General features: G+C 30.9%; 3 protein-coding genes across 5 annotated transcripts; all 3 read right to left on the bottom strand.

The window, feature by feature from the left end:
• Positions 1-2,938: 2,938 nt before the first annotated feature.
• Positions 2,939-3,870, bottom strand: LOC107929201 (BON1-associated protein 2). Of its 2 annotated transcripts, XM_016860578.2 has the most exons (2): positions 3,448-3,867; positions 2,939-3,358 (listed from the first exon to the last, which is right to left on the bottom strand). In XM_016860578.2, the coding sequence occupies exons 1-2, from the start codon at positions 3,454-3,456 to the stop codon at positions 3,014-3,016; spliced, it is 354 nt and encodes a 117-aa protein (XP_016716067.1). In that variant the 5' UTR covers positions 3,457-3,867; the 3' UTR covers positions 2,939-3,013. The 2 variants fall into 2 exon arrangements, with proteins under 2 accessions (XP_016716067.1, XP_016716066.1); XM_016860577.2 differs by having other exon boundaries at positions 2,939-3,870.
• A 13,086-nt stretch (positions 3,871-16,956) lies between these two features.
• LOC107929293 (heat stress transcription factor B-2b-like) lies at positions 16,957-18,920 on the bottom strand. 2 transcript variants are annotated; one of them, XM_016860670.2, is made up of 3 exons: positions 18,698-18,920; positions 18,064-18,420; positions 16,957-17,988 (listed from the first exon to the last, which is right to left on the bottom strand). In XM_016860670.2, the coding sequence occupies exons 2-3, from the start codon at positions 18,322-18,324 to the stop codon at positions 17,317-17,319; spliced, it is 933 nt and encodes a 310-aa protein (XP_016716159.2). In that variant the 5' UTR covers positions 18,325-18,420; positions 18,698-18,920; the 3' UTR covers positions 16,957-17,316.
• A 2,336-nt stretch (positions 18,921-21,256) lies between these two features.
• On the bottom strand, positions 21,257-23,893 carry LOC107929217 (myb-related protein B). The gene is made up of 8 exons (XM_016860595.2): positions 23,806-23,893; positions 23,421-23,575; positions 23,272-23,326; positions 23,144-23,201; positions 22,860-22,954; positions 22,664-22,767; positions 22,420-22,548; positions 21,257-22,235 (listed from the first exon to the last, which is right to left on the bottom strand). Exons 2-8 carry the CDS (start codon positions 23,552-23,554, stop codon positions 21,365-21,367), a joined length of 1,446 nt encoding a protein of 481 aa, XP_016716084.1. The 5' UTR covers positions 23,555-23,575; positions 23,806-23,893; the 3' UTR covers positions 21,257-21,364.
• Positions 23,894-24,503: the final 610 nt, after the last annotated feature.

The raw sequence follows: 24,503 nt of genomic DNA, 5'->3' as shown, positions 1-24,503 counted from the left end.
TATGGTTTCATTTCATTGTGTCTAACTGGTTGTCTTCTATCCTATCATAACCCTAAAAATTATAATAAACTGTTGGTGATTAATCCATGTCACTCCACCATTCAACACAACATTAAATATATAGCTAGCAAATTACCCTCAATCACTTTTTAACATTATGGTTCAATTAATTATGAATTGACTTACATACTTTTGGTTCAAGTCTTCTCTCTCTCTCTTTTCTTTTTCCTTTTAAGTTTGTTTTGGTAAATTTATCACCAATCTTAATTATCCAATTTAGTTAATTTTTATAATTGCTGCAACTTAAAATAAAGTAAAAAACGGGATAAATTTTAAAATTATACATTAATTTTAATTTAATATGTAATTGTATGCATGAACTTTAATTTGGTACAATTATACACGTGAAACTCTAATTGTGGTTCAGATGTATATTTGAAATTTTAATTTTATTTAATCATATACATTATAAGAAATAGGTACATCAATTTATTTTTATATTAGATAAATATAATTATTTATGTATGCAGTATATAAATATAAAATGATGTTATATCAAGAATTGTGTTAATAATTTACAAGAATTGGATCAAATCAAATCAAAAAATTGCATAAAATCAAAGTTCATGTATATAATTTCACATTAACCATAGTTCATGTACAGTTTTAGGATTTATCCCAAAGAAAAAAACTATGTATACATATTGAGATTCTAACTAATTTTATAATCACGTATTTTATTTTTGATACTTTTCATATCCGTTTTATAATTTATATTTGAGGCTTGTAGTTGTCTCTCTCAATAATATATCTTATCATTATACCAACATGTTGATTTTGATAAATACATACCAACTAACTTCTATAAACAAATTTGCAACTGTCAGATTACACTACGCACCTAGTTTTGTTTTTGGAAAAACATGTGTTGTCGGAAAGTGATGGAGAAGTGTCGAAAAAGGAACTGTACAATTTCTTTTGTTTTGTTTATTTATTTTTTTACTTAGAAGTGGAATAGAGAGAAAATTCCTCCTAGTGTTCCTAAAATCATGGGTTCATATTATTATTGTAATAATTTTCAGAATAAATGCATGAATGATGCAAATGAATCTCCTTTTCCAACAAACATAAACTTCAAACTCAATCACAAGATAAAATTTTATATGTTTGGAATTTTATTAAAATTCATCTTAAAAAGTCGACAAGAGTTCTTTAAATATGTCCTGTTAGATCATTAAGAACATAAATTAGATGTACAAGTTTATCTGAATTTATTAATCATTTTTAGCCTTGTGATTCATAAGTATCTTAGAGAATATGACTCTTTTCTGAAGATATATACAATGCTAAAAAAAGTTGCATTATGCGTAATTTGATAACTATAATCCTAATATATAACTTTTACACTTTAACATTAGTTTCTAATTAGTCCATCGTTAATTAGAAATTAGTTAGTCAATTGGCAATTAGTTACTTGAGTATTTATGCATATTTAGTTTATACGTTATTTGATAATTGAAGGCCTATTAACCCTAACCATACTAAATCACTTTTAATTTGGACTAAATAGTGAATAACAATATGTAATTATTCTTATTATATATGTGATGTTCATATTATCCAATAATCTCCCACTTAGATCACATATATATTCTTATTACCTTATAACTACATGTCATAATATAACCTTCTGAACTCAAACCTTTACTATCTTAATCAAAATGTATTTTAAACAATCTTCTCCATCAATTATGTTAACATAGAACCCAATGTGACTTTCTACATAGAACGTAGCTAAATCCTCCCTGATTATGTATATTAACCCAACCAAATGACATAGATCAAGCATGAATGTGTGTAGAATGAAAATTATATTATGCAATATGATCTAAATATATATATTTTCCAATTAGTCTTCCTTAAACCATAGTGAGATCAAATCATATCAAAACTAGCGAGAATAAACCAAACTAAACTTTATTTCTGCTGACAATAATCTTAAAATGTTCGTAAATTGAAATAACAAAAAATGTGTTTATAACATAAGATCATTTGAAATTACAAACTTCTACTAAAACTTAATATCTTCAAATGACATGAGACTCATATGAGTAGTGTGCTCATGAAAACCTTAGGTGGTTGTCCTTAGTAAGTAGATTTGCAATCATGGAGCCTATATCAATATGCTCTATAAGTATCCGACCATTTTGAACTCTTTTTTTAACAACTAGAAATTTAATATCTATAAGCTTCGACTTTGATGTGTTCATGTTGCTATCGGAATAAGGACTGCAGATTTATGGTTAAAACATAACTTAAGTGGTCTTTTGTTTCATTCACAATTCCCAATGTAGTGGCGAAATTTTGCATTCATATTCCAACAAAATTGTAGTTTGTATAGTCAAAGATCTCTAACTTATCAAATCTCCTATATGGGAACGTGTATTATTTTGGCTTATACTTATGAATCATTTGAATTCCTTCCAATAATCCATAATCTCAACAATGTATATAATATTCAAATGCATACAAACCTATATTAGACACCCTATTGTTGAAGTATAAGAAATTTTTTTGCATTTCTTTAATTTTAACACCATTTTTGAGACATTGACTAAGACTGAATTTGCCTCACTTAGTATCACCTTATTTACAATCATGCATATTAAATCTCTTTAATACATTTTTTTATGTAAGCTCATGTGATAATCCAATAATATCTCAAGAATGATTTCGATGTAAAAAGCGAACAATTGTTACGTGTTTACTATCAAAATTAAACATGATCAATATTAGCATAGCTTAAGTTATATGTATTAAACCCTAAAAGGGGTTATAAGCCACATAATTTTTTATTTGAGGTATACGTTATACTTTAAACTTCGGTTAATAACCCTTAATTAAATAATTTATATATAATATCAATAAACAAAAATGATTGAAGTCTTTAAAAGGTTTACATCCTTCAAAAACAATTAATTTCCACAACATCATCCATACAGTACAATCGTTCTCATCGTAAACCCTGCCATTTCACCACCGCATCGGCACAGTCACCTCCGGTCCCCACAGTTCCTCCACTTGTCAAATCCTCAGACTCTTTCCAGCTAGACCCCACTTCCCTGCCAAGCGGCATAACCCTAACCGGTACACCAATCACAGTCCGACACCTGTCATTAGAATGGACTTCCAACTTCACCGCAACGTTGACAACTCCATGAGTCCTCGTCCCATCTGCCTCCCTCAGCCGGTAACTCAGTTGCCTAACGGATCCCACGGGCGGCAACCCTATATCGGCGGCCGGAATCTGGCACCAACCCAGTTGAGCCTTGCCGGAAATGAGCCTTTTGGTGAATAACTGGAGATATATACACGAGTATCGATTAGCAAAGAAGGTATGATGAATGGGAACATGGAACTTATCACCCCAAGTAGGGTTAACACCACCTTGGTCATCGACCCTCGTTTGAAACCCACGGCAGCTCTTTAAATCGGCAGCTTCTAACGGCGGAGGGAAGGTGGTGATGGTAATGAAAGGCCTGAGACGGTGTGTGAAGATAAAAGAAGAAGTGTTCTTCAGCCCTTGAGCTGATACCACTGTCATCTCTAATGTGAACTGTTGTTGATTGTTATCCAACATATTCGAATCCAATACAAAGGAAAGAACAAGGCAAAGATGCAGATATGGGGTTTGAATTTATAGCAGATATCATATGGAATATAAAGAGTGAAAATATGCAGGAAATTTAGGGGTTGAAGAAGAAGGAGAAGAGAAGGTATTATTAAGTTAAGACTTAAGAGTGCAACTTCGTGGTAGAATAATGGATGCTGAGAAATTTAAACGATGAGTAAGGTTAAAGCAACTGGTGAGTACTTGATTGGATTAAATTAGTAGGTATATTATTAAAACAAATCAAATAATTCCAAATTGTAACATTTAGGGATAATGATTTATTTGACCTTCTAATTTTATAAAAAAATCATTTTAGTCCTCTATTTAATTTTCTAGTCTTTTTAATCCTTGAATTTGTGGTTTTTTTAAATAACCCCAAAATGAATGAAAAAAGTTTTGTTAACTTTGTTGACGTTGCGTACATGTGAATTGCCACATGTATGTCAAATTAGCAATTAATTAAATTTTAAAATTTTAATAAAAATTCAAAAAATTATATTTTTTTTTAAAATAAAAAATATTTAAAAAGTCTAATTTTTAATTTTTTTTTAAAAATAATTAATTACCAACGCCGTGTACACATGAACTGCCATAGGATTTCACGTCAGCAAAGTTAACAAACGTTAACTTTTCTTTCTATTTTTTGGTGATTTGATAAACAACGCATGATTAGGGGCTAGAAGACGTGAAAATTAAATGGAATACTAAAATGACTTTTATTTATAAAGTTAGAAGGCCAAATAAGTCAGTATGCCTAACATTAACCGTATAAAAAGAATCTAGAAAATTATTATTAATTACAGTTCAATTCCAAAAAATATAAAAATATCAACTTAATTTCATTTTAATTTAATTTAATGTAATTAGTTTTAGCAGTAGAATGATGACCTTGATTTCTTTTAATAATAGAAAAAATCAAATGGATCTGATCCAAGGACCTCCTAAGTGAAATAATAGTTTAAATTTGTTAGATTTGGTTATGTAAGTCAACTAGAAGTCTGGAGTGAAATTACTTTAAATTGATAATAATTAAAGGAAGGGAGGAAAAAGACCGAGTCAATTATATTTTATATAGTGATGGAGAATCATGGCAAATGGCAATTACCTCTCATTCTCGTTTTATTCATGGGAAGCTCACTAGTAGGTTCCACTTTCCACATGACATAATAATTTGCTTTGCTGTTATGTTTTGGATTTAGGGTTCCTCTTTTATTTGGTGGTCCTTTATTATATTCTAATATGAATTTAATAATTTTTACAATTTATATAGATGTTAATATAATGATAAAGTAGTCGATTGAGTCCTAGTTCAGCTGGTATTGATATTATTGTCTATGCAAGAGGATATGGATTCGAACGCGTTGAAGCGCATTTATCCTCTTATTTAAGTGTTGAGGAGGATTAAAAAATATTTTAAAAGTAGGCTAAATGCTCAAATTGGGGTCCAATCTTTTAGGAGCTGCTCACATAAGGATTAAGCTTTTCAAAATGATTATATGACGGTCTAACTAGACTTGTTCATGGGTCGAGCTACTCGTCTAGGCTTAAAGGCCTATCTAAAATTTGGGAGGATTAGAGCGAAAATATTAGGCCTGAAAAATGGATTTAGGAAAATAAATTAGGCTCGTTTAAAATATGGGTTGGGCTCGAACTTAAACATTCAAGGGTCGAGCTCAGCCCGATCGAGCCTATTTTTAAGTTTATAATATTTTATATTTCGTTATTTTTATATATTATGTAATTTATAACACATAAAAATATATATTAAATATATAATACTACACTAATGTAAACATTAAAATAATACTACAAAAACTATATAAAAATTTCAATAAATAAAAATATTAAATTGAAATAATATAAAAACTTTTTAAAAATAATATGGGCGGGCTTAAAATGGGCTTGAGTTAGTCTTTTGCATTTATCGGCGAGCTTGTGCAAAATTTTAGGCTCATTTTTCGGGTCAGGCTTGGGCAAGCATAAAATATTTTAATATCATACTTAGGTCCGATCCATGAATACCTCTAGGCCTAACCTTTATAAAAGTGCTCAAATAAAGGCCAAATATTTCAAAATTGTCAAATAAGGGCCTAACATTTTGAAAGTACTCAGATAGGAGCCAAACCTTTTCAAAAGTGCTCAAAAAGGACTTAACGAATGTCGTATATTAAGTTTTAAATTTTGTATTGATTGCTTTCTTTTCTTTTCAAACAATATCTAATTCTAGTGGTACGTATTTTATTCCAAATATATCAACATTTACTTAATTTTTTTCTACAAATTAGGCTGAAGTTCATGAAAAACCTTTATTTGAACATTTTAAAAGATTTAACACTTATGTGAACAACCTCTAAAAAGTTAAACCCTACTTTAAGGATTTACTCGAAAAATAATAATATTAGAAGCTGAAAACTTACTATTAAAGGAATGATTCACCAACAATTTTTTTCTTATTTTTCATACATTATTTCTAGGTTTTTGCTTTTGAAAATAGTAAAATTCTTTTATTATTCAACAAAATAAGAGCCATGGTTCATCTTTAATTAAATTTTATTCATTTAGAAAACCTAATCATAATAAATGTGTTTAATTAAATTTGACACTTTTAAAATTATAAAAAAATATTTTTTAATACAGATGTCTAAAATTATCTATAATTTCTCAACTCTTAAATGAGATGATAAATATATTTTATCGTGCTCGAACATACATCCTCCCATGTAGATAATAATATCGATACTAAGTACCCTTTCTAAAATTTATATTAATGTTTATTTTCCTAGTTATTGTAATGTCTAGAATTTGCACAACCCAAAAAAATAACTAGGTCCGAACTCCGAGGTGACCATAAAGGAAATTAAAGACATTTCCATTACATCCCATATATAGATGACAGCGTGTGATTCCAACTTTCTGTCACGTCAATATCCTTGTTTGAATAGGATTCATCGATCATATTAAACAGATTAAAAAAATTACTAATAAAATTTATTATATTGTCATACCACTTGTTATCAAGATGTCATATATAAACTTATGTGTTGGCTTGACGGTTAAGATATTCACCGCTCCAAACGTAGTCCAGTTTGAGTTGTGCTAATCGCGTTACTGTTAAGACTTTACCTTCCTCTTATAATTCACTAAAAAACAGACGTTATGTAAAAAGTTTCTATAATCGATCTATCAAGTAATTATTTTTAAAGTTAATTAAAATTTATTCAAAAAATATATATGAATTAACAATCTCACTAGTACTAGCATTTATTTTCGATAATTAATCATAAAAATTTCTATATCAATTGAAATGAGCTGTCTATTGAGTCTTAAACTCATCATTTCGTGATTCCATATATAAAGAAAAAATTAATTTAATTAATCATGAGATATGATGTAATGGTCACGCATCTCATCTTTTAATCATGTAGTTAAGAATTTGATTTTCGCTCATAAAAATAAAATACATTTTACGATCAATCATTTATTTCTTAATTTCCAAAAAAAATAACTTAATATAATTTAATGTATGAATTTATTAATTATTGGAACATTTTATGATCTTTTAGCATATCCATGCAGATAAGAATGCATGGATTTTTCTAGGCGATAAGGAGTAAACGTGGCTACACCTAAGTGCTTCCATCACGTCCACGTGTCTATAAAATAAAATAATATTAAAAATTATTTAAATAATTTAATTTCTAAGATTAACCAGAAATATTACCCACCGAATCTAAAAGAAAAATCATCTCAAAGGACGTCAAGATTCGGCGGATCACTAGTTTTTAGCATTTAAGTCTTCCTATATTTTCCTCCTTTGCGTCGGTCATCACAGTTACGTTTCCTACTTCATTTTCCACAAAATTTCCGAACAAAATTACGTAAAAAATATATTTATATTTTTTTAGATTTATTAAAATATAAAAATAACAAATATTTTTAAAATAATATTTTTTATTTTTTAAAAGAAAAGAGATGATTTTTTAATTAAGGTGACACCAACCCAATTAATACTTTAATATGTAATATAAATAGATAATATACTTCCATTATAAACCAAAGGTTTAATTGCTTTAGGCACCCTTAGATTATGACCTTTATTTTAAATTGGTTCTTAAACTTTAAAATATTTTAATTACATCTTTAAATTATCGATGTTATGTAATTAAGATCATTCTATTGCTAAAATTGTTAATTTAACCATTAGATGAAACGTCTTTATGTGACATAATTTAAAATGAAGATTATAATATAAATATGTATAGTGTACAATTAAATTTATTAACTAAAGTTTATTAACAACATATCAAATATACACCAATATAAAATTTAAAAAATCCTAAGTATTGCACGAACTTTCTCTTCTGATTTTGCAGGTAGACTACATTAAATGAATTGTGAGGTTGATGATGTAACTTTTTATAAATAGGTCAGGAATTTCTGCTTAATTTCCAATGGGAATCATAAAAAGGATCAAATTGCATGTGATTTTCTTCCTTTTCTTCTTAAAATGAGAGAATGACAGCAATTGAATTCCTTTCTTTTCCTCTTTTTTTGTCCTATAATTAATTATATAATGGGACATGCATGCACCTAAGAAAGTTAATTGAGTTATTTATAGCATTTTTTTAATCTTTAAATAGAAAGATAATGTATTTCAGTATACTCGAATCCACGTCATCCAGCATTCAGTGGTGGAGCATAGTGGAAACCCAAGGGGTCATGACCCCTCTAAAATGGTAAAAATTTAGATCTTCTATAATTTATAAAATTTTAAATTAGTAATAGTAAAATTGTACTTTGGCCTCCTAAAAATGATAAAAATTTGATTTAACCTTTTAAAAATTATAAAGATATAAGCTATTAAGATGATGAAATTACATTTTTTACTATCATAAAAATAAACAATTTAATTCCGCCCCCCAAAAAATTTCAGGCTCCACCACTACCTGCATTGACAATAATATCAATACCAGTCGAACTAAAACTCAATCGGCAACTCAAAGTGTATTTTATACTTACCTTAACGTGATAAATTTAAAGTAAGTTTCCTTATATAAATGCATAATGGGTTGGGAAATTGTTTAGTTGGATCACCCAAGGAGCCAAGTAAAGTCCAGGGGAAGACACACGCTTTCCACATGAAATTGGATTTTATTTATGGACCATGTCAACCTTTACTATATTCTTCAAATTTTCTTTTTGTTAGACAAAAATTCATCCTATTTTATCAGATTCGGAATATGATATGGTTATGAAGAATGAACTGGGCAGTTCCAATAAGATTCTATTCTTGAACAAAAATTCATTTTTTGATTTATTTCATCCATTCCATGATCATAATAGGAGGGGATATTGAGGCCCCTGCCAGCCCCATCTAGATTCACCTCTGATCATGATGTTAGTTTTTGGAATAAATATCCAATACCACTAAACTAACCGTTAGAGTTTATATTAAAATACAAATATTAAAGTTATTTGATAATTTTGATTCAACGTGTAATCAGGGATGAAGTTAGAAAATTGTTTAAGGGAGCGAAATTAATTTGTAATTTTGCCGATAGTAAAATATAATCTCACTATTTTAATAGCCTATATCTTTATAATTTTTAAAGAATTAAATTGTTTTTTTATCATTTTTAAAGGATCAAAAGTATAATTTTACTTTTACTAATTTAAATTTTTAAAAATTTTAAAAAGCCTAAATAAAAGAAAATCATTTTAAGGAGGTCGAGGCCGTACTAAGCTCCCTAACTATGCCCTGTTCTACACATAAACTATTTTTAAGATTAATTATTTCATACTTTTTTATTTTTAACCAAAAAAAAAATCATTAAAAGTAATAGAAATTATTTGCTAGTGCATTCTGGATTGTAAACAAATTGTTTTGATTCTTAGGAAAACAATTGGAAATTGAACTTAGATAATTGTATAGAGTAAGACTACAACACGGTGAGTGAGTTGAGCTTAAATCACAACTTATATTGTTGAATTATAGCGACCTATTATCCGGGAAAAGCACCATAAATGTAGGAAAATATTCCAAACTACATAACCAATTCGTGTCTCACAATACAACTTATCACTAACTTTTATTGTATCAACTTTTATCCTAAAGACATCAGGATTAAAAAGCAATTTAGTTATTTTCATGTTTGTTATAATGCTGAAATATGCTATAAGTCCTTGTACTATTTACAAATTTGAAATTTAGTCACTCTACTATTCATATTTCAAAATTCAGGTCCAATTGTTAACATTGTTCATTTTTTAGTTAAATTTGTTGGTGTGACATTTTTAAATAAAAAAACACTCACTTCGTAGTAATGTAACTAAAAAAATGGCGTTGTAATGAACCTAATTTTAATAAAATAGTTTTAACAGTTTTAACAATTAGACTTAAATTTTAAAATCTAAAAAAGCAGAGGGACTACATTTTTAGAAATAAAAGTATAGTGAATAAATTTCAAATTTTCAATTAGTACAATAGCTTATAGCATATTTCAATCTTGTTATAAATATTGCTTGTATACATAACCATAAATGTAAAATGATGTGGGGCAAATGTAAGGTAAATGTAAAATGATGTGGGGCAAATGTAAGGTGCAAGCAAGGGCCTTGGCCCCTCCAAATAGTAAAATTATAAGGTTATAAACTTGTATGATGATAAATTTATCTTTGGGCCTTTGAAAATTTTATCTATATTTAATATATTAACTCACTTTTTTTACACTTTAATCTTAATAATAATAATAATAACCTTAATTATTATTAGTTGAGAAAATCTATTCTTTTACACTAAAATAATCTGACTTAATTAATAACCCACTAAATATTATGACAATACTAATACAAAAAATAATTTTATATTCTGTGATTCGGTAATAAAGTTAGGTTTCTATTTTAGGAGTCAGATTATATTTTATTATTTTTATTAAAATAATAAGTAAATTAATCATTATATATTAGATAAAAGAGTAAATTGATCAGTCTGTTAAAATTTTCATTTCATTTCTATTGTTTAAAATTGATTATTATACACTGATTGGGTCTCAGCTTAATTGGCATGGATATTGTTACTAATGCAGGAGGATGTGGATTTGACTGCACTGAAGCGTAATATCCTCTTATTTATGGGTTAAAGAGAGAATATCGGTAGTTTTAAGCGTTATCTCAAAAAAAAGTACATGTGTAATAGTCAAAATATTATGTCAACCGTCCCGATTTTTAATAATATAAATAGATAAAATTTAAAAAGAAAATTTTACTTACTTTTCAATTTGTAGATTAATTTTTTTTAAAATTCTCAAATTTAACTATAAAAAAGAGTTAGCAGAAATCATTATCAGGCGGTGCGGCGCACGCTGAATTAATAATAAAATAATATTAAAAAATGTCTTCTTCTAGAAAAACGTTCAGCAAAAACCAAACTAAAATAATCCAATAAATTCATGCCCCCACTCTGCTTTCTTTTTGGTAGACTTCATAATTTTTTGTAATTCTATTGACTTCATAATTTTTGGAGAATTTGTGGGTAAACTAATTTTTCACAAATAAATTTGTGTTAATTTATAAGTTTTGAGAAATTATATTTGAATCGAGTTTGAATTTTGAAATCAATATTATTTAAAAGATTTTACTTAATACCACACATTGTTTAATCAATATATATTTGCATAATATAGTACTACATATGGTTTAATCAATAATGATGTTTATAAAATTAGAATCCAAGATGATGATGATGAGGAGGAGGAGGAGGAGGAGGAGGAGGAGGAGGAGGAGGAGGAGGAGGAGGAGGAGGAGGAGGGACTATCTGAGACTAAATTTTTTATACATCATTGATGCGGTGGGTTTCATTATAGTTTCTGATCATATTTTTGACATAATGTTTAGAATTATCCATAACTCCTTCCTAACCCATAAATAGAAAGATAATGCTTCAACGCACTCGAACCCACATCCTTCTATATTAACAACAATATTTATACCAATTAAATTAAAACTAAATCAGCTTATATTATTATTTCATGTTAATAATGATATTTCTTTAAAAAGCATATTTACGACATCAAACTCGAGCTTAAAGGTTACACATGGCTTTTAAAAATCAATTAAAAAAAAGGTTTACATTTAAAGCAATGATTGGTATATATTATAGAGAGGAATAGCAAGAACTAGAATTTCATGGAATCCAACTCAAATGGTACCTATCAACCATGAAATCTTGCTTATAGTGCTGGTTTTAGTCAATAAAGTCGGCATAATTTTTGGTACATAAAGTTATACAATATTGAAGTAGCAGGGACCAAACAATTAGATTTTCTTTTTGGTTGCTGAGGAAAGTGCTGGGGGATTTCTTGCCTTGTTATTATCAATTTTTCTGGTCGACAATTCAATATCTTATCGTAAAAGAGTAAGTAGTAAAATTTAATTTTTATACGTTAGATCAATCAAATCTTAGAACTATTTATAGTCCTTCTCCAAACCCACAAATAAAAAGATGATGCGCTTTACCTCCCTTGAACCTATATTCTATATTGATAACAATGCACGTACCAATCCAATCAGCGATAATATGTGATTTGACTTTTTGATAATTCTGAGAAAAGCTAAAAGAGGAAAGCATGTGCACCCAACTAGACTTCTTTTGTCCTTTCATTTCCATTAACGATATATTGTATTTGTGGTCCTTTGATCTATGACAATTTCCCTTTTATATGGAGATGGAATTTTCTTTTGTGAGCAAAGAGATATGGTATTTGATTCATACAAAGACCAAGACCCTGATGTAATGTGGAAAACATGTTTTGGTTTATTTTCACTAGTATTAATTAATTCATGGCTTTTTTTTATTATTTTGAAATTTCGGTAAGATAAATCTAAAAATTATGCATGAAATCTTTGATTTTGTGCAATTTTATACATGATATTTTGATTTGACCCAATTTTCACAAAGTATTAACATAATTATTGATATAGCGTCATTTTATGTTTATATATTACATACACGTGAAATTATATTTATTCAATATAAAAATAAATTGATGTATTTATTTCTTTTCTTATGTATAATTACAACAAATTAAATTTTATATATCAAATTGCATATTTTTAATCTTTCTTATTATTAATGGTCATTTAATAGGTGCAACCTAACCAAATTCCAACAAACATTAAAGACATACAACCACCACCAAGCACAAGAAAACTAAAAAAACTTGGTGAAACATAAAACATAAAAAAAAAACCTTAAAAAACTAAAAACAAATGGTTCTCGAAATTTGAAAAGACCCATCAATAGGTCGTGTATCAAATAATTCTATCAAGAAATAAGGATGACGATGGAGACGATCTAGGCTCAATCCCTTTACAATTGACGTCTTTAATCAAAGATGATATATGCATGGATGAGGTAAAATTTATTAACTTAAATTCATCAAAGATACTGCTTGCGACGGGTTTTCTTATGGATCTAGTAGATAGACATAAATGGAAGGTGTTAATAAGCTTAGAAGAGTTTTAAGTGTTGGAGGAGTACTCCTTTTAAAATTCAAGCCCATTTAGAGTGTTCAGCTCATTTGGATTCATCTGGTTACTGTTTAGGCTTTTTTGGTGTTTCTTTTGGCCATGGAAGAATTTTTTATGCCTTTAGTTAATAGTCTTTCATTTGTTTTCAAAGTTTTAAGGGTTGGGGATTTTGAGACAGTTTAAGCTTCTTTAGATATGTGTTGATCTTATCCATCAAAGTTTAGCCTCTTGAGTACTCTTAAGACGTGTATGAGCCTGTAAATATGTACTTTTCGAACACTCCTTAGAGAAGTTTTTTTAAAATGACATAATCGATTTATAGTGATTCGGCTTCAACTGTTTACTTTCATTATCTTAGCTCAACTTACCTAAGACTTTTCTCACTCACTACTTTGAATTGCTACCTTTGAAGAATAGGGTAGCCTTTACAATATCTATCTTTTACGATTAATATAAAAACCGATTTCCCTAATTTTTCAAGGCTAAAACAGAACAAATTCCTCTAAAGCTTTTTATTTAAAAATCTAAAATTCACTCTTTAATACAATAAGAAATTTGAGCAAACAAATGGCGTTTGCAAAACTAAACTCTAAAAAATACAATACACTATGTACAAGAAGAGAGGAAAGAAATAAAGAATTAAGAGATTTTCTTTTTAATTTGCTTGCTTGAATATTTGGATATCTCTTTATTATATTTTGGTATAAATCATAGATGTCCTCATATGATTTACTATCCGAGTATAATTCAAGGTAGAGGTGATATTGAGATAATGCCCTCCCAGAATTCGAACTTAGTTTAACTATAATCCAACTGTTTAGATATCTCTTAGTTATGTTGTACAAACCCAATTTCTGCCCGGCCCACTAACAAAAGAACCCAATACCCACAAACCCAATAACCCACCTAAACACTAACCCATACCAGCAGACCCAATTACAAGGCCCAGTGGCCCAAAATTTTAAAATCATTTCAGAAACCCTAATCCCCCTAACCCTAGCCGCCTCTTCTGATCTTTCTGCTACTACTGCCGCCATCACCTACCCTCTGCCACCGCCACTGTTTCGCCCACTTGCACCACCTGCTCCACCTGCAAAACAAAGGAGAACACGCAAGCAAAGAAGGACAAAACAGTAGAAACAATAATAAAATAAATTGTGTAAAAATGGCTATATAAAGGCCATTCAAACGAATTGTAAGGGGTTCGGCCCCTCTTTCACTATTTCAAGAAATAAAAAGGGCAAAGAAAACGGATTCAAGAAATTTTTCTTTTGGTATAAACTCTATTTTCTTTTATTTATATTTTTCTCTTTATTTTTCTTCCATCCGAAACTGTTTGATTCTTTATTCTTATTTTTATTTTTCTTTTATTTTTAAAAACATATATATATATAAATATAATATATAGATTTTAAAATAAAAAATAATACCTTTTTTTAATTTTCCGGCCACCGTGTACGGTGGCCGGCGCGACGACGGAGCGGCGGCGACGTGGTGGCCAAGTTCGTCGGATTCTGGGCAGTGCTGGAGAGGGGGAGAGGATATTTTTGAGAAGAAGAGTTTTTTTTTTTAATGAAAGCTGAAAATGATTTTTTTGGGGGAAACCTTGACTTTTATAGGCCCCCAAAACGACGTCGTTTTGGGCAAGCCTCTTAGGTACCAAAACGGCACCGTTTTAAGGCCGGCCCGAAAACCGACCCGACCCGCCTGAAGGATCCGCGTGTTTTCGACGGAAGGGATAATTGCGTTTTCAGGCCTTCCGCTTTTAAATAATTTTGCAATCAAGTTCTTTCCTTTTTTTAAAATCCGCCCTATATTTTATTTTCATTCACAATCTGATCCACTTTGAGATGCAGTGTTTTGGAGGGTGGGGATTATTTCCATTTTGGTCCCCCTATTTCCGCGCGTGTCACAATTTAGTCTTTTCAGTCTTTTTTTATTTGAAATTCGCTCAGTATTTTTATTTTTACTTCGATTTAGTCCCTTTCATTTTGAATTCGCCCAGTTTCTTTTTTTTTATTTTGATTTAGTCCCTTTTATTTTATTTTTCTTTCAATTTCGCCCTATATTTTTGTTTTATTTCGATTTAGCCCATATTTTAGCAATTTTATGTTATTATTATTATTATTATTTTAAATATTATTATTAGTTTACTATTATTATTATGGTTATTATTATTACTATTATCGTTAGTATTAATATTACTGTTATTTCTCTTATACTTTTCTTTCACGAATATTTATATACCTATTCATATATATATATTATATAAACGTGCATATTTATATATATATATATATATATTATTTTTCCTTTTTTACATATATATTTTACTTATACCTACATATGTATTTTCATATTATTATACATATCCATGTATGTGTTTTTATTTTTATAAATAGATATTTATACCTTTATATTTTAATTTATATACATATCTATATATCTATATACATATCTTGTTTTCATAAATATATATATACACTTACATATTCTTCATATTTTTAAATACGTGTTCTATATATGTTCTTTAAATATTTTATGACTCATATATACACATATTTTTTATAGCTTAAAACTATCTATATACCTATATATACATATATATCTCTTTGTTTTTTATTGTATTTACTCTTTATTTATTTCATTTTCATTATTTATTTTGAATGAATTCGTTTTTATATTTTGTTATTTTATATGTCGTAAGTTTGACCGTTTATATTGATTGCTATTGCTCGTATCATTCTATACTTTTATATTCATTATGATTTTGCCATGCATAAAAAATGTAATTTGCTTTTACTATGATTTCGTGTTTTATTTTGCTCGATGTAACAAAATTTAATTTTTAAAATGACATTTCGTGTTTAGATTTGAGGAAATAGTGCCCTAACTTACTGGGTTTCGACTTTCTCAATAAATCTAAATACACGAATCTTTTCAAACTCGAAGTTTTTTTAAATGATCTCGGAAGTTAAGAAAAGATCGTGCCCTAACTTACTGGGCAAGATTTATTTTCTAAACCCGAGATAATAAAACATTTTTTTGAAAAGGGGTAACATTTTAGCATTCACTCCAGTATCGAGAATTCGAGACGTTGTATCCTAACTTACTGGATATGATGTCTTTTCTCGATTAACGTGAAATATGCCACTTTTTCCAAAATTTTCAACTTTTTAATACAAGGATCGTATTTTTTAAATTTCTTTAAAGTTTTCAGCTTTTCGACATTAAGACATTAAGTAATCAACTAAGGTACCAATTTTGGGCGTATCGAGGGTGCTAATCCTTCCTCGTGCGTAACCGACTCCCGAACCCGTTTTTCTGAATTTCGTGGACCAAACCTGTTGTTTTAATAAAATCAAACCGTTTATTAAAAACAACCAATTTTCAATGTGATCCAATCACACCTCATAAAAAAAGGATTGGTGGCGACTCCTGTTTCATTTTTCAAAACCCAAGTCGACCCCCTTTTTCATCAAAAAATGGTGTCAACATATGTATTGATTCACAGACGAAAAAAAGGTCATTTAAAGCCATAAAAGCACGAGTTCAAACAACCTTGTAACACAAATGAGATCGATCCGAAAAATAACTTTAGAAAGAGGATCCATCCTTAGAATGTTGCGTTGATGCCGACTTTGGAGGGGTCAATCCATCGCCACTTGGGTGCTTAGAAAAAATCTACATAATCTAAATAAAACAATATAATTATAGGTAGTTTAATCCAAAAATCCCATCATTGGTAAGGCTCCTAAGCAACAACTGTTAATTTTCTTCAATCAGCTTTAACCCTGTGTAATACAAGATGAATAAATAGCCAACTACTGCGATTTGAAATGGAGGCCCGTCTTCGAATGCCCCATTCCGTTTGGGCAATTTTGCCCATGTTTACTCTATTTTACATGTTCTGTCGTCTGTGGGCTTTACATTCTAGAAGCATCCAGAACAAGTATTTCATATGGCGCCACGTGTCTGGTTCCCCAACACGTGATTCTTCGAAACACGCTCGATAGGGACCACGTTGGCGCGTTCCTTTACGATTCTCATCATCAACATAGCCATCCACTGATTAAAAGAAAATCAAATAACTAATAACAACAAATCTCATTCGATCATTTGCCAAGCCCCAGCCACGTGGAGTCCTGATTATCGTTGGTGCCATCCAACGGCTCTGATTTAATGTCAGATCCAGGCTTAATCTCCTGCTGCTGCTCCTCATCCATCACCCCTTCCTCTTCCTCACCTTCTCTCCTCACGCGCTTCATCCCTATTGAAACTCCAAACAACTTCGGCCTCAAATCCTCCGCTGCTTCCTCCTCCGTCTCCGCTGGGACAGGCTTCGAACCACCACCGTCCCTCGTCCTCGCTGGCAAAAGATCCAATGCCTTCCCTTCAGCCAAGTTTGAACGGTTCTCCACTTCAACGGAAGCATAATTAGTCATCAAAATTACAATATTGTTATACAGCCTCTTCAACTGAGTTAACTCATGGTTAAGCTGCATGTTTTCTTTTCTAAGCCTCTCGTTTTCCTCCAAAAGCTCCGCCGTTGTCGTGCAGCTCGTGGTCCGATTCAAAACGGTAGCAACAGGAGGCGAGTTCGATGAAATAACCTGCTCATCGCTCGAATTCGACGGCGATGGCTTACAAGCAACCGCCGCGATGGTCATCCCAGAAGCATTATGAGTTATTTTCCGGCGCTGTATGTCTCGGAGAAGTCCTTTTTCACCTCTTTTGAAACAATCGTTAGCGAACTCCCATCTATCAGGCACTACCTTCCTAAATCCCTAAGAAAAATTAAAATTTAAGTTGAATTAAAAATAACTATTAGTACTATCACGTTCAGATTTTTAAACACTTACATATGTATTGAGTTGACGAACGAAGCTAGAGAAATTGTTATGTTTGAAGTACTTAGGGAGCAAATCACGAGCAAACTCAGCTGGGCGCCAAACTATGAAAGTTGATCCATCGTCGTTCCATGAAATCAAATCATCGACGGATGAATTATCGACGAGCTGATAGGTTTTAGAAAGGAACGGAGTAGGTAAAGACCGTTGCGAGTCAGCCACAGCACCGCTGGCATGAGATTCGCAGGGTTGATCGGCCGGCAATGGTGCCATACGGTTCGTTTCTAGATCCGAACTCTCTAGAGAGAGGGAGACAGATCACTTTGGCGTTCCTTTTACATCAAACGTAAGCGAAAGAATAATAACGCTCTGATTGGCAGCCGAGAGAGTGTTAGAAAAAGAAAATAAACAAATGAAACAAAAAAATATCTTCGATGCATAGAGCTGAAAACATCTTTTTAAGTTTACCAAATTCAACATCAAATCTTATATAGATCATTCAAAAGCACAGAAACGGAGACGGTTTCAGAATAATATTAAAAGATTTCTTGCTTTCGTTATGAACAAATATTATAAACATCCATACATAAGCATAGAGAACAAATTACATTAAAAAAACTCAAAATTGTTCAAATAAATTCCGTACCTTAAAAGGCAACGAAAATTTTCTCAGTAACCAAACAAGAAACCAGGTCCGTCATGCGATAAGATCGTTGAATCCAAACGGGTTTCAACACCGTAAGAGAGTGAAAGACGGCGACAGCACCGTTGCAGAACGTAAGGTTAGGTTTTTATTATTTCTAGAAGATTCTGGGATTTGGAGTAAATGATATAAGGGGAAGAAAGTGGAAAAGGAAATCGAGAAAGAAAGGATAATAATTAATAAAATATTAAACTAAAAAGGAAAAATATAGAAAATTAAAGAAAAGGTCAAAGTACGTGGGACCCAGATGGACACTGAGGAAATAAAAGGAGACGAGGGGATGTATCAATGTGTTACGGGTGTGTCTTCTAGAAACTCCGTCCTTTCCTTTTGATGATTATTCGGTAAAAGAATTTTAAATGGTCTAATTTTGTCATCGGTCCCTGTATGTTTGGCATATTTACAATTTACTCATTCTACTTTTAATCGTCAGTACTTTTTATTAAATATTCCATCAATTTCTAATGTTAAAAATTGGTATAGTTGGTGGAATAATTAAACAATTATACATGACATGCTACGTGTAAAAATAAAGTAAAAATAGATAAAAATTTTAATAAAATAATTTATTTACTTTTCAATCTAACATATAAAAATTAATATACATATTTTTTAAGTAAAAAAAATATAATCCAATTTATAGTAGTATTTTTCTAGACAAAGCATCAACCCGTCTTTTGTTTTTTGGGGAAACATGAACAACACAGTTATTCTAAAATATCCGCAAGATAATCTTGCAATAATCAAACACCAGAAGTTTGATTCTTTAGCCGAAGTTAAACCCATAACTCTCCAGCCATGTTTGTTATTACATCAAGTTAGCAATGGGATTTGTTGTAAAAGAGAGTTTTGTTCAAGTCATTTTATTGGGTTTTTTTATGCAATTGATCCAAAATAATTAATTATTTATGAAAATAGCCTAAGTCAAATTTTATGTATGTAAAAAAATAACTTTTTTTGGGTGTTGCCACTTTGTCAAGCAGCATCAACATGTATTTTTTAAAATACCCATTAAAAATACGAGAAAAAATATATTTTTTAATGGATGCTTCCAGTTTATTAGGTGGCACCAGGGAAATTTTTTTTGAAAAGAAACAGTTGAATTAGAAAAAAACAAAAAAGAAAATAAAGAAAAAAACCCGTGATCGATGTTTGCTTCATAGGTGGTTCTTGTCTTATTTGTTTATCAATGCCACCATCAGCGGATGAAATATTATTTCAAAAAAAATAATCTTGGATGAGATGAGAGTAGAAAAAAAAAAGATATGAGAGAAAGAGGGACGAAAAAGAAATAGATATGAAAGAAAGATAAAAGGGCGAGAGAAAAAGAGATAATGAGAGAAAGATAGAGGGAAGACGAAGAGTCAAATATGGGACAAGAAAGAAAATATAAAACATATAAAATAAATATTATGAAATAGAATTGAATATTTCGTATATATGATTCTCTATTTTCCATCTAAATTTCCCTTATTCTTCTCAATTGAAAACCTTAGTTTCCTTTTTCTCAGTTGGAAACCCTAACTGTCGTACTTAATAGCCACTAATGTCAACATTTATGGAGGTCTTTTGTGTCAATTATGACACCAAAGAAGATATTTCCTCCTTCTCGTTAATTTTTATGGTTCAGATCTCCCAATAGCGGATTCCAAAACTTCTAAAACAATGACCAAAGTTTCAAATTACTCTTTCTACAACGGATTTTTTTTTAATTATTATCGATGGCACCTAGCACAATGATGGCACCTAAAAACATATATTTTTTAAAAATATTTTAACAGATGCCACCTAATAGACTGACAGCACCCATTAAAAATACTTTTTTTCTTTACTGTGAATGCCCATATTTTTAACGAGTATTTTAAAAAGTACATATTAGTGCCACTTGACACAGTGACAACACCCAAAAAAATTATAGTTCTTTAAAAAGTGTATGATTGACTAATAATGAGGGGAAGATACCGTCGGCATGTCAGGCGACACTTACATAATTTTTTATTTAAGTCATTTTCATAAATAATTAATACATTTGGGTTAATTGCTTTAAAAAACCCATTTCGTTGTCTTGAAATTATTTTAGATTCTGCCATAATATTTTCACCTTCAATTCTCAAATATCATCTTCAATTAATAATCTTACATTTCCAACAATGAACGTCCAATGATGTGATTTTGTATTTGTGATATTCATATTCTTACAGATGTTATTTCTTAAGATCAAATGTTATTTTTTATTCTTACCATCCTCTTTTGATATGTTTTTTCTTTAAATTTTGATCCTGGTCTCTAAATGTCAATCTTGCAATCTTTTTGTTGTTTTGGAAAAGAGAAACCTGTTTGCATCTATGATTGCAAAAAGTAAAAATAAACATCAAACTTCATTGCTTGAATCTGACAGTTTGTGAGTGTGGGTGTTTATATATAGTTTATGTATATATAATGCCGGTGTTCATATATAACTTATGTATATATAATGACAGAGTTGATTTTCTGAACAGGATATCATTCCAAATATCCCTAGACATATGTGGTAATATACTTTGACACACCAAGGTACTGGTTTTCAATGCATAGATATGGTGATATCAAGCACATACCCCTATCCAGAACTCACATTTCTTCCATATGAAAACACGAAAAAGTCCTTACAGGATAGGAGGCGGCGGATTCCGAGATGTTATCGTTCCAACCCTCTTTGTAACTTCTCTTCCTAATGATAGAAGGAGTGTTCCTGAATGTCATTGCAGATATCCTCAATATAGATTCTAGACTCCTACTGTTAGGAGAGAGGCTTCCACTGAGTTTGTTAGGCGGTGAAGCATGGCAAAATGAACTTTTAAAACGGATATCTCCATTTTCCACAACGGGAAATACAGTACTTATCGAACCCTCTTGCTGAGCTGGCTCGTTATGCAACGAGCAGTCACTTGAGTATGCTGTATTTGTTCTCCGGATTTTGCTTTCCGGGTTGAAAGCTAAGGAACTTGATGGAGAACCGACTGATGTTGAAGCAAGAAGAGCACAACCACCCTGAGAAACTATCCTGAATAAGGCTGGTTGAGGTTCATGTACCTTAGTGTGCTTATCATACCTTGTTACAGATCCAACGATCGAATCATCGATTGTACCCTTCTCATTGAAATGCACGGGCATCTGATCATACGACACTCCTGGAGACCTATACTTTCCTACATTACCGGGGTCTGCTCCTAGTTTGATTTCTGGTGGACCAGCAATTCCAAGAACCAAATCCAAATTACATGTTTCAGCACTATAATCCACAGTAACATTCTGATTGACAAATTTTGTTTCATCAAGACCCTGTCTCAAGTCTTTGACCTTCATGCCTTTCGGCATAGTTTCCCGATCATGAAAATCAGAAGACCCTTTTTTGATGCCCTTGGCATATCGACGAGGCGAGTGCAAACCAAGCTTCTTCTTTAAGGTACAGTTCCAGTGATTCTTTATTGCAATATTGGTCCTGCAAATTGCCAAAATGATATGAGCAGAGGAAAAAATATTCAAACCTCCTGTATTATCCATGTCCAAAATTTCAACAATTAACGTGTCCGATACCTGTGTCCCGAGTCCAGTTAACATAGCATATGGCATTAACTGTCAACATATGTAGCAATTGTTTTCGGACTAATTTATTGAACGCATACCTTCCAGGTAGAAGCTCAGCTAATTTACTCCACTTATTCCCATAAATTTGGTGATAATATGTAAGAATGGCCTCCTCTTCTTCTCCCCATGAATCTTTTCTTATGGTTGGATCCAAATGATTGTACCACCTGAAATATACACTAGTTTTATCGCACAAACCCGAATCACATCACGACACACTAACTAGGCTCCTGGTTAGCCAAAAATAGGCCATTGCCATATCAGAATCTATAATGCACTGACCTTTCTCGGCATTGCTTGCCTATGCGACCTCCCACAAACTTCGCAATAACAGACCATCTCCGACAACCGAATTTTTTAACCAACCGAGTAATACAATCATCCTCCTGGAATTTCAAAAACAACAACAGCCCGAAGTCAAGTATCAATGGTACTAGAATCTCAAATACCACGAAAACGTACTCTTTTATATTCAAACCTCTTTTGTCCAAGGTCCTTTCGAGATTCCGGGATTCAAGACCTTTTGCCATCGATGCAAGCACTGGATATCTGTTCTTCCAGGGAGAAATTCAGCTGCAAATAGCAAACATTAACCACATTTCACAACTGCAAATCCGAATAATCCGTAAGGACGATGAAGACTAAGCGCAACCGCATAGTGTAAAGAAATTTCCGAAACTAGTAGATGCAATTAAACTAAAAGGAAAAGCCTTCATTCATTGGAAACTAAAAGCGAAAAGAGGTGAAAAGTTTCAGTCCCACCTATTCCCTTCCAATTCCTTGCATTGCATTTTTTCACAGCATCAATCAAAAGATTATCCTGTTCAACCCACAATAACATAAGCATACATACATACATACATACATATCAGTCACAACAAGGGACTAACCTCTTCTTTAGTCCACCCTCCTTTCATGGACCAGAGAGTCGGACCGGTTACCCTTCTGGTATATAGCAACAAAAGCTTAGTTTTATCAAATTAATTAACAATGTTCAACACAGACAAGTTCATGGGACATTGTAATGATAAAAACATACCCTTGAAGAGAAGGCGATGTTGTAATAGTATCAAAACTGCTGCTTGAAAATGAAGAAGGTGAAGCAGATGATCTATCCTCTTCAATTAAATCTTCATAATAATACTCTTCTTTCTCCTTTTTTACTTCCACCATAGTTACAAATATGAGCTAAACCTGTAAAAAAAATAAATTAAAGCTCCATTTAATCAAAAGGTTTCACCATCATTTCTCTCAACACTTTGAACTTTTTTTCTGTTTGTTTCCAAAGAAAACAAAGTAAAAGAAATGTAACACTAAGATAAAAAATATTTCCCACATTTTCCTACGGTTTCTGGCAAGCCAAACAGAGCAATAAGAACATAAATTATACATAACAAAATCAAACTAAAGGAACCCAAAATTACCTTAAAGCAGAGGCTCTGAAATTTGGGGTTTTGATTTTGTGTTTTTCTTTTTCGAGAAGATTGATAAAATGAAAGTGAAGTAGCGGGAAAACTAGAATAGAGTTATGTTTTATTGTGTGTTGTCTTGTCGGAGAAGCAAAAGGTCGGGGGAGAAGCTTACGTTGGAAGGTTTTCTAACGGCTAATTTAACGACGTTTTCAGTTTCTTTCAACGTTTTTAAACGGAAACCGTTTGCCGACCTTGAGGAGAAGCCCAATAACTTTAAGTGTAAATTATGTCTAAACTATTAGTAATTTTAGGTTTTAGTTATTCAACTTCGAAAAGTTATAAAATAGTCATTGAACTATTCAAAAGTTTTTATTTAAGTTACTGGATTGTTAAATTTTTTTTAAAGTTTAGCTAGCGAGGTCTAAGTAGTGATTCGACGATCGATACAGTGGATTAATACCTATTGGCGATCAAAGAAGAAAGTTGTTTGGATTTTGGTTTGCAGATTTATGACATTCAAAGCTGGTTAATGGGAAAAAAATTGAATTATAGAAAAGAACAAGAAAGACAGATTTTAATTGGTATGGACAATACGAATAGTGAAGTCCATATAGTAGCGATTTTAACAACCCCGAGACTTAAATGAAAACATTTAAATAGTTTAATGACCATTTTGTAACATTTGAAATTTAATGACCAAAACATAAATT

This window comes from Gossypium hirsutum, chromosome D03 (assembly GCF_007990345.1).
Source record: "Gossypium hirsutum isolate 1008001.06 chromosome D03, Gossypium_hirsutum_v2.1, whole genome shotgun sequence".
NCBI classification, from domain to species: Eukaryota; Viridiplantae; Streptophyta; class Magnoliopsida; order Malvales; family Malvaceae; genus Gossypium; species Gossypium hirsutum.
The sequence above is the reverse complement of the archived record's forward strand: the minus strand, read 5'-3'. Positions and strand labels throughout refer to the sequence as shown.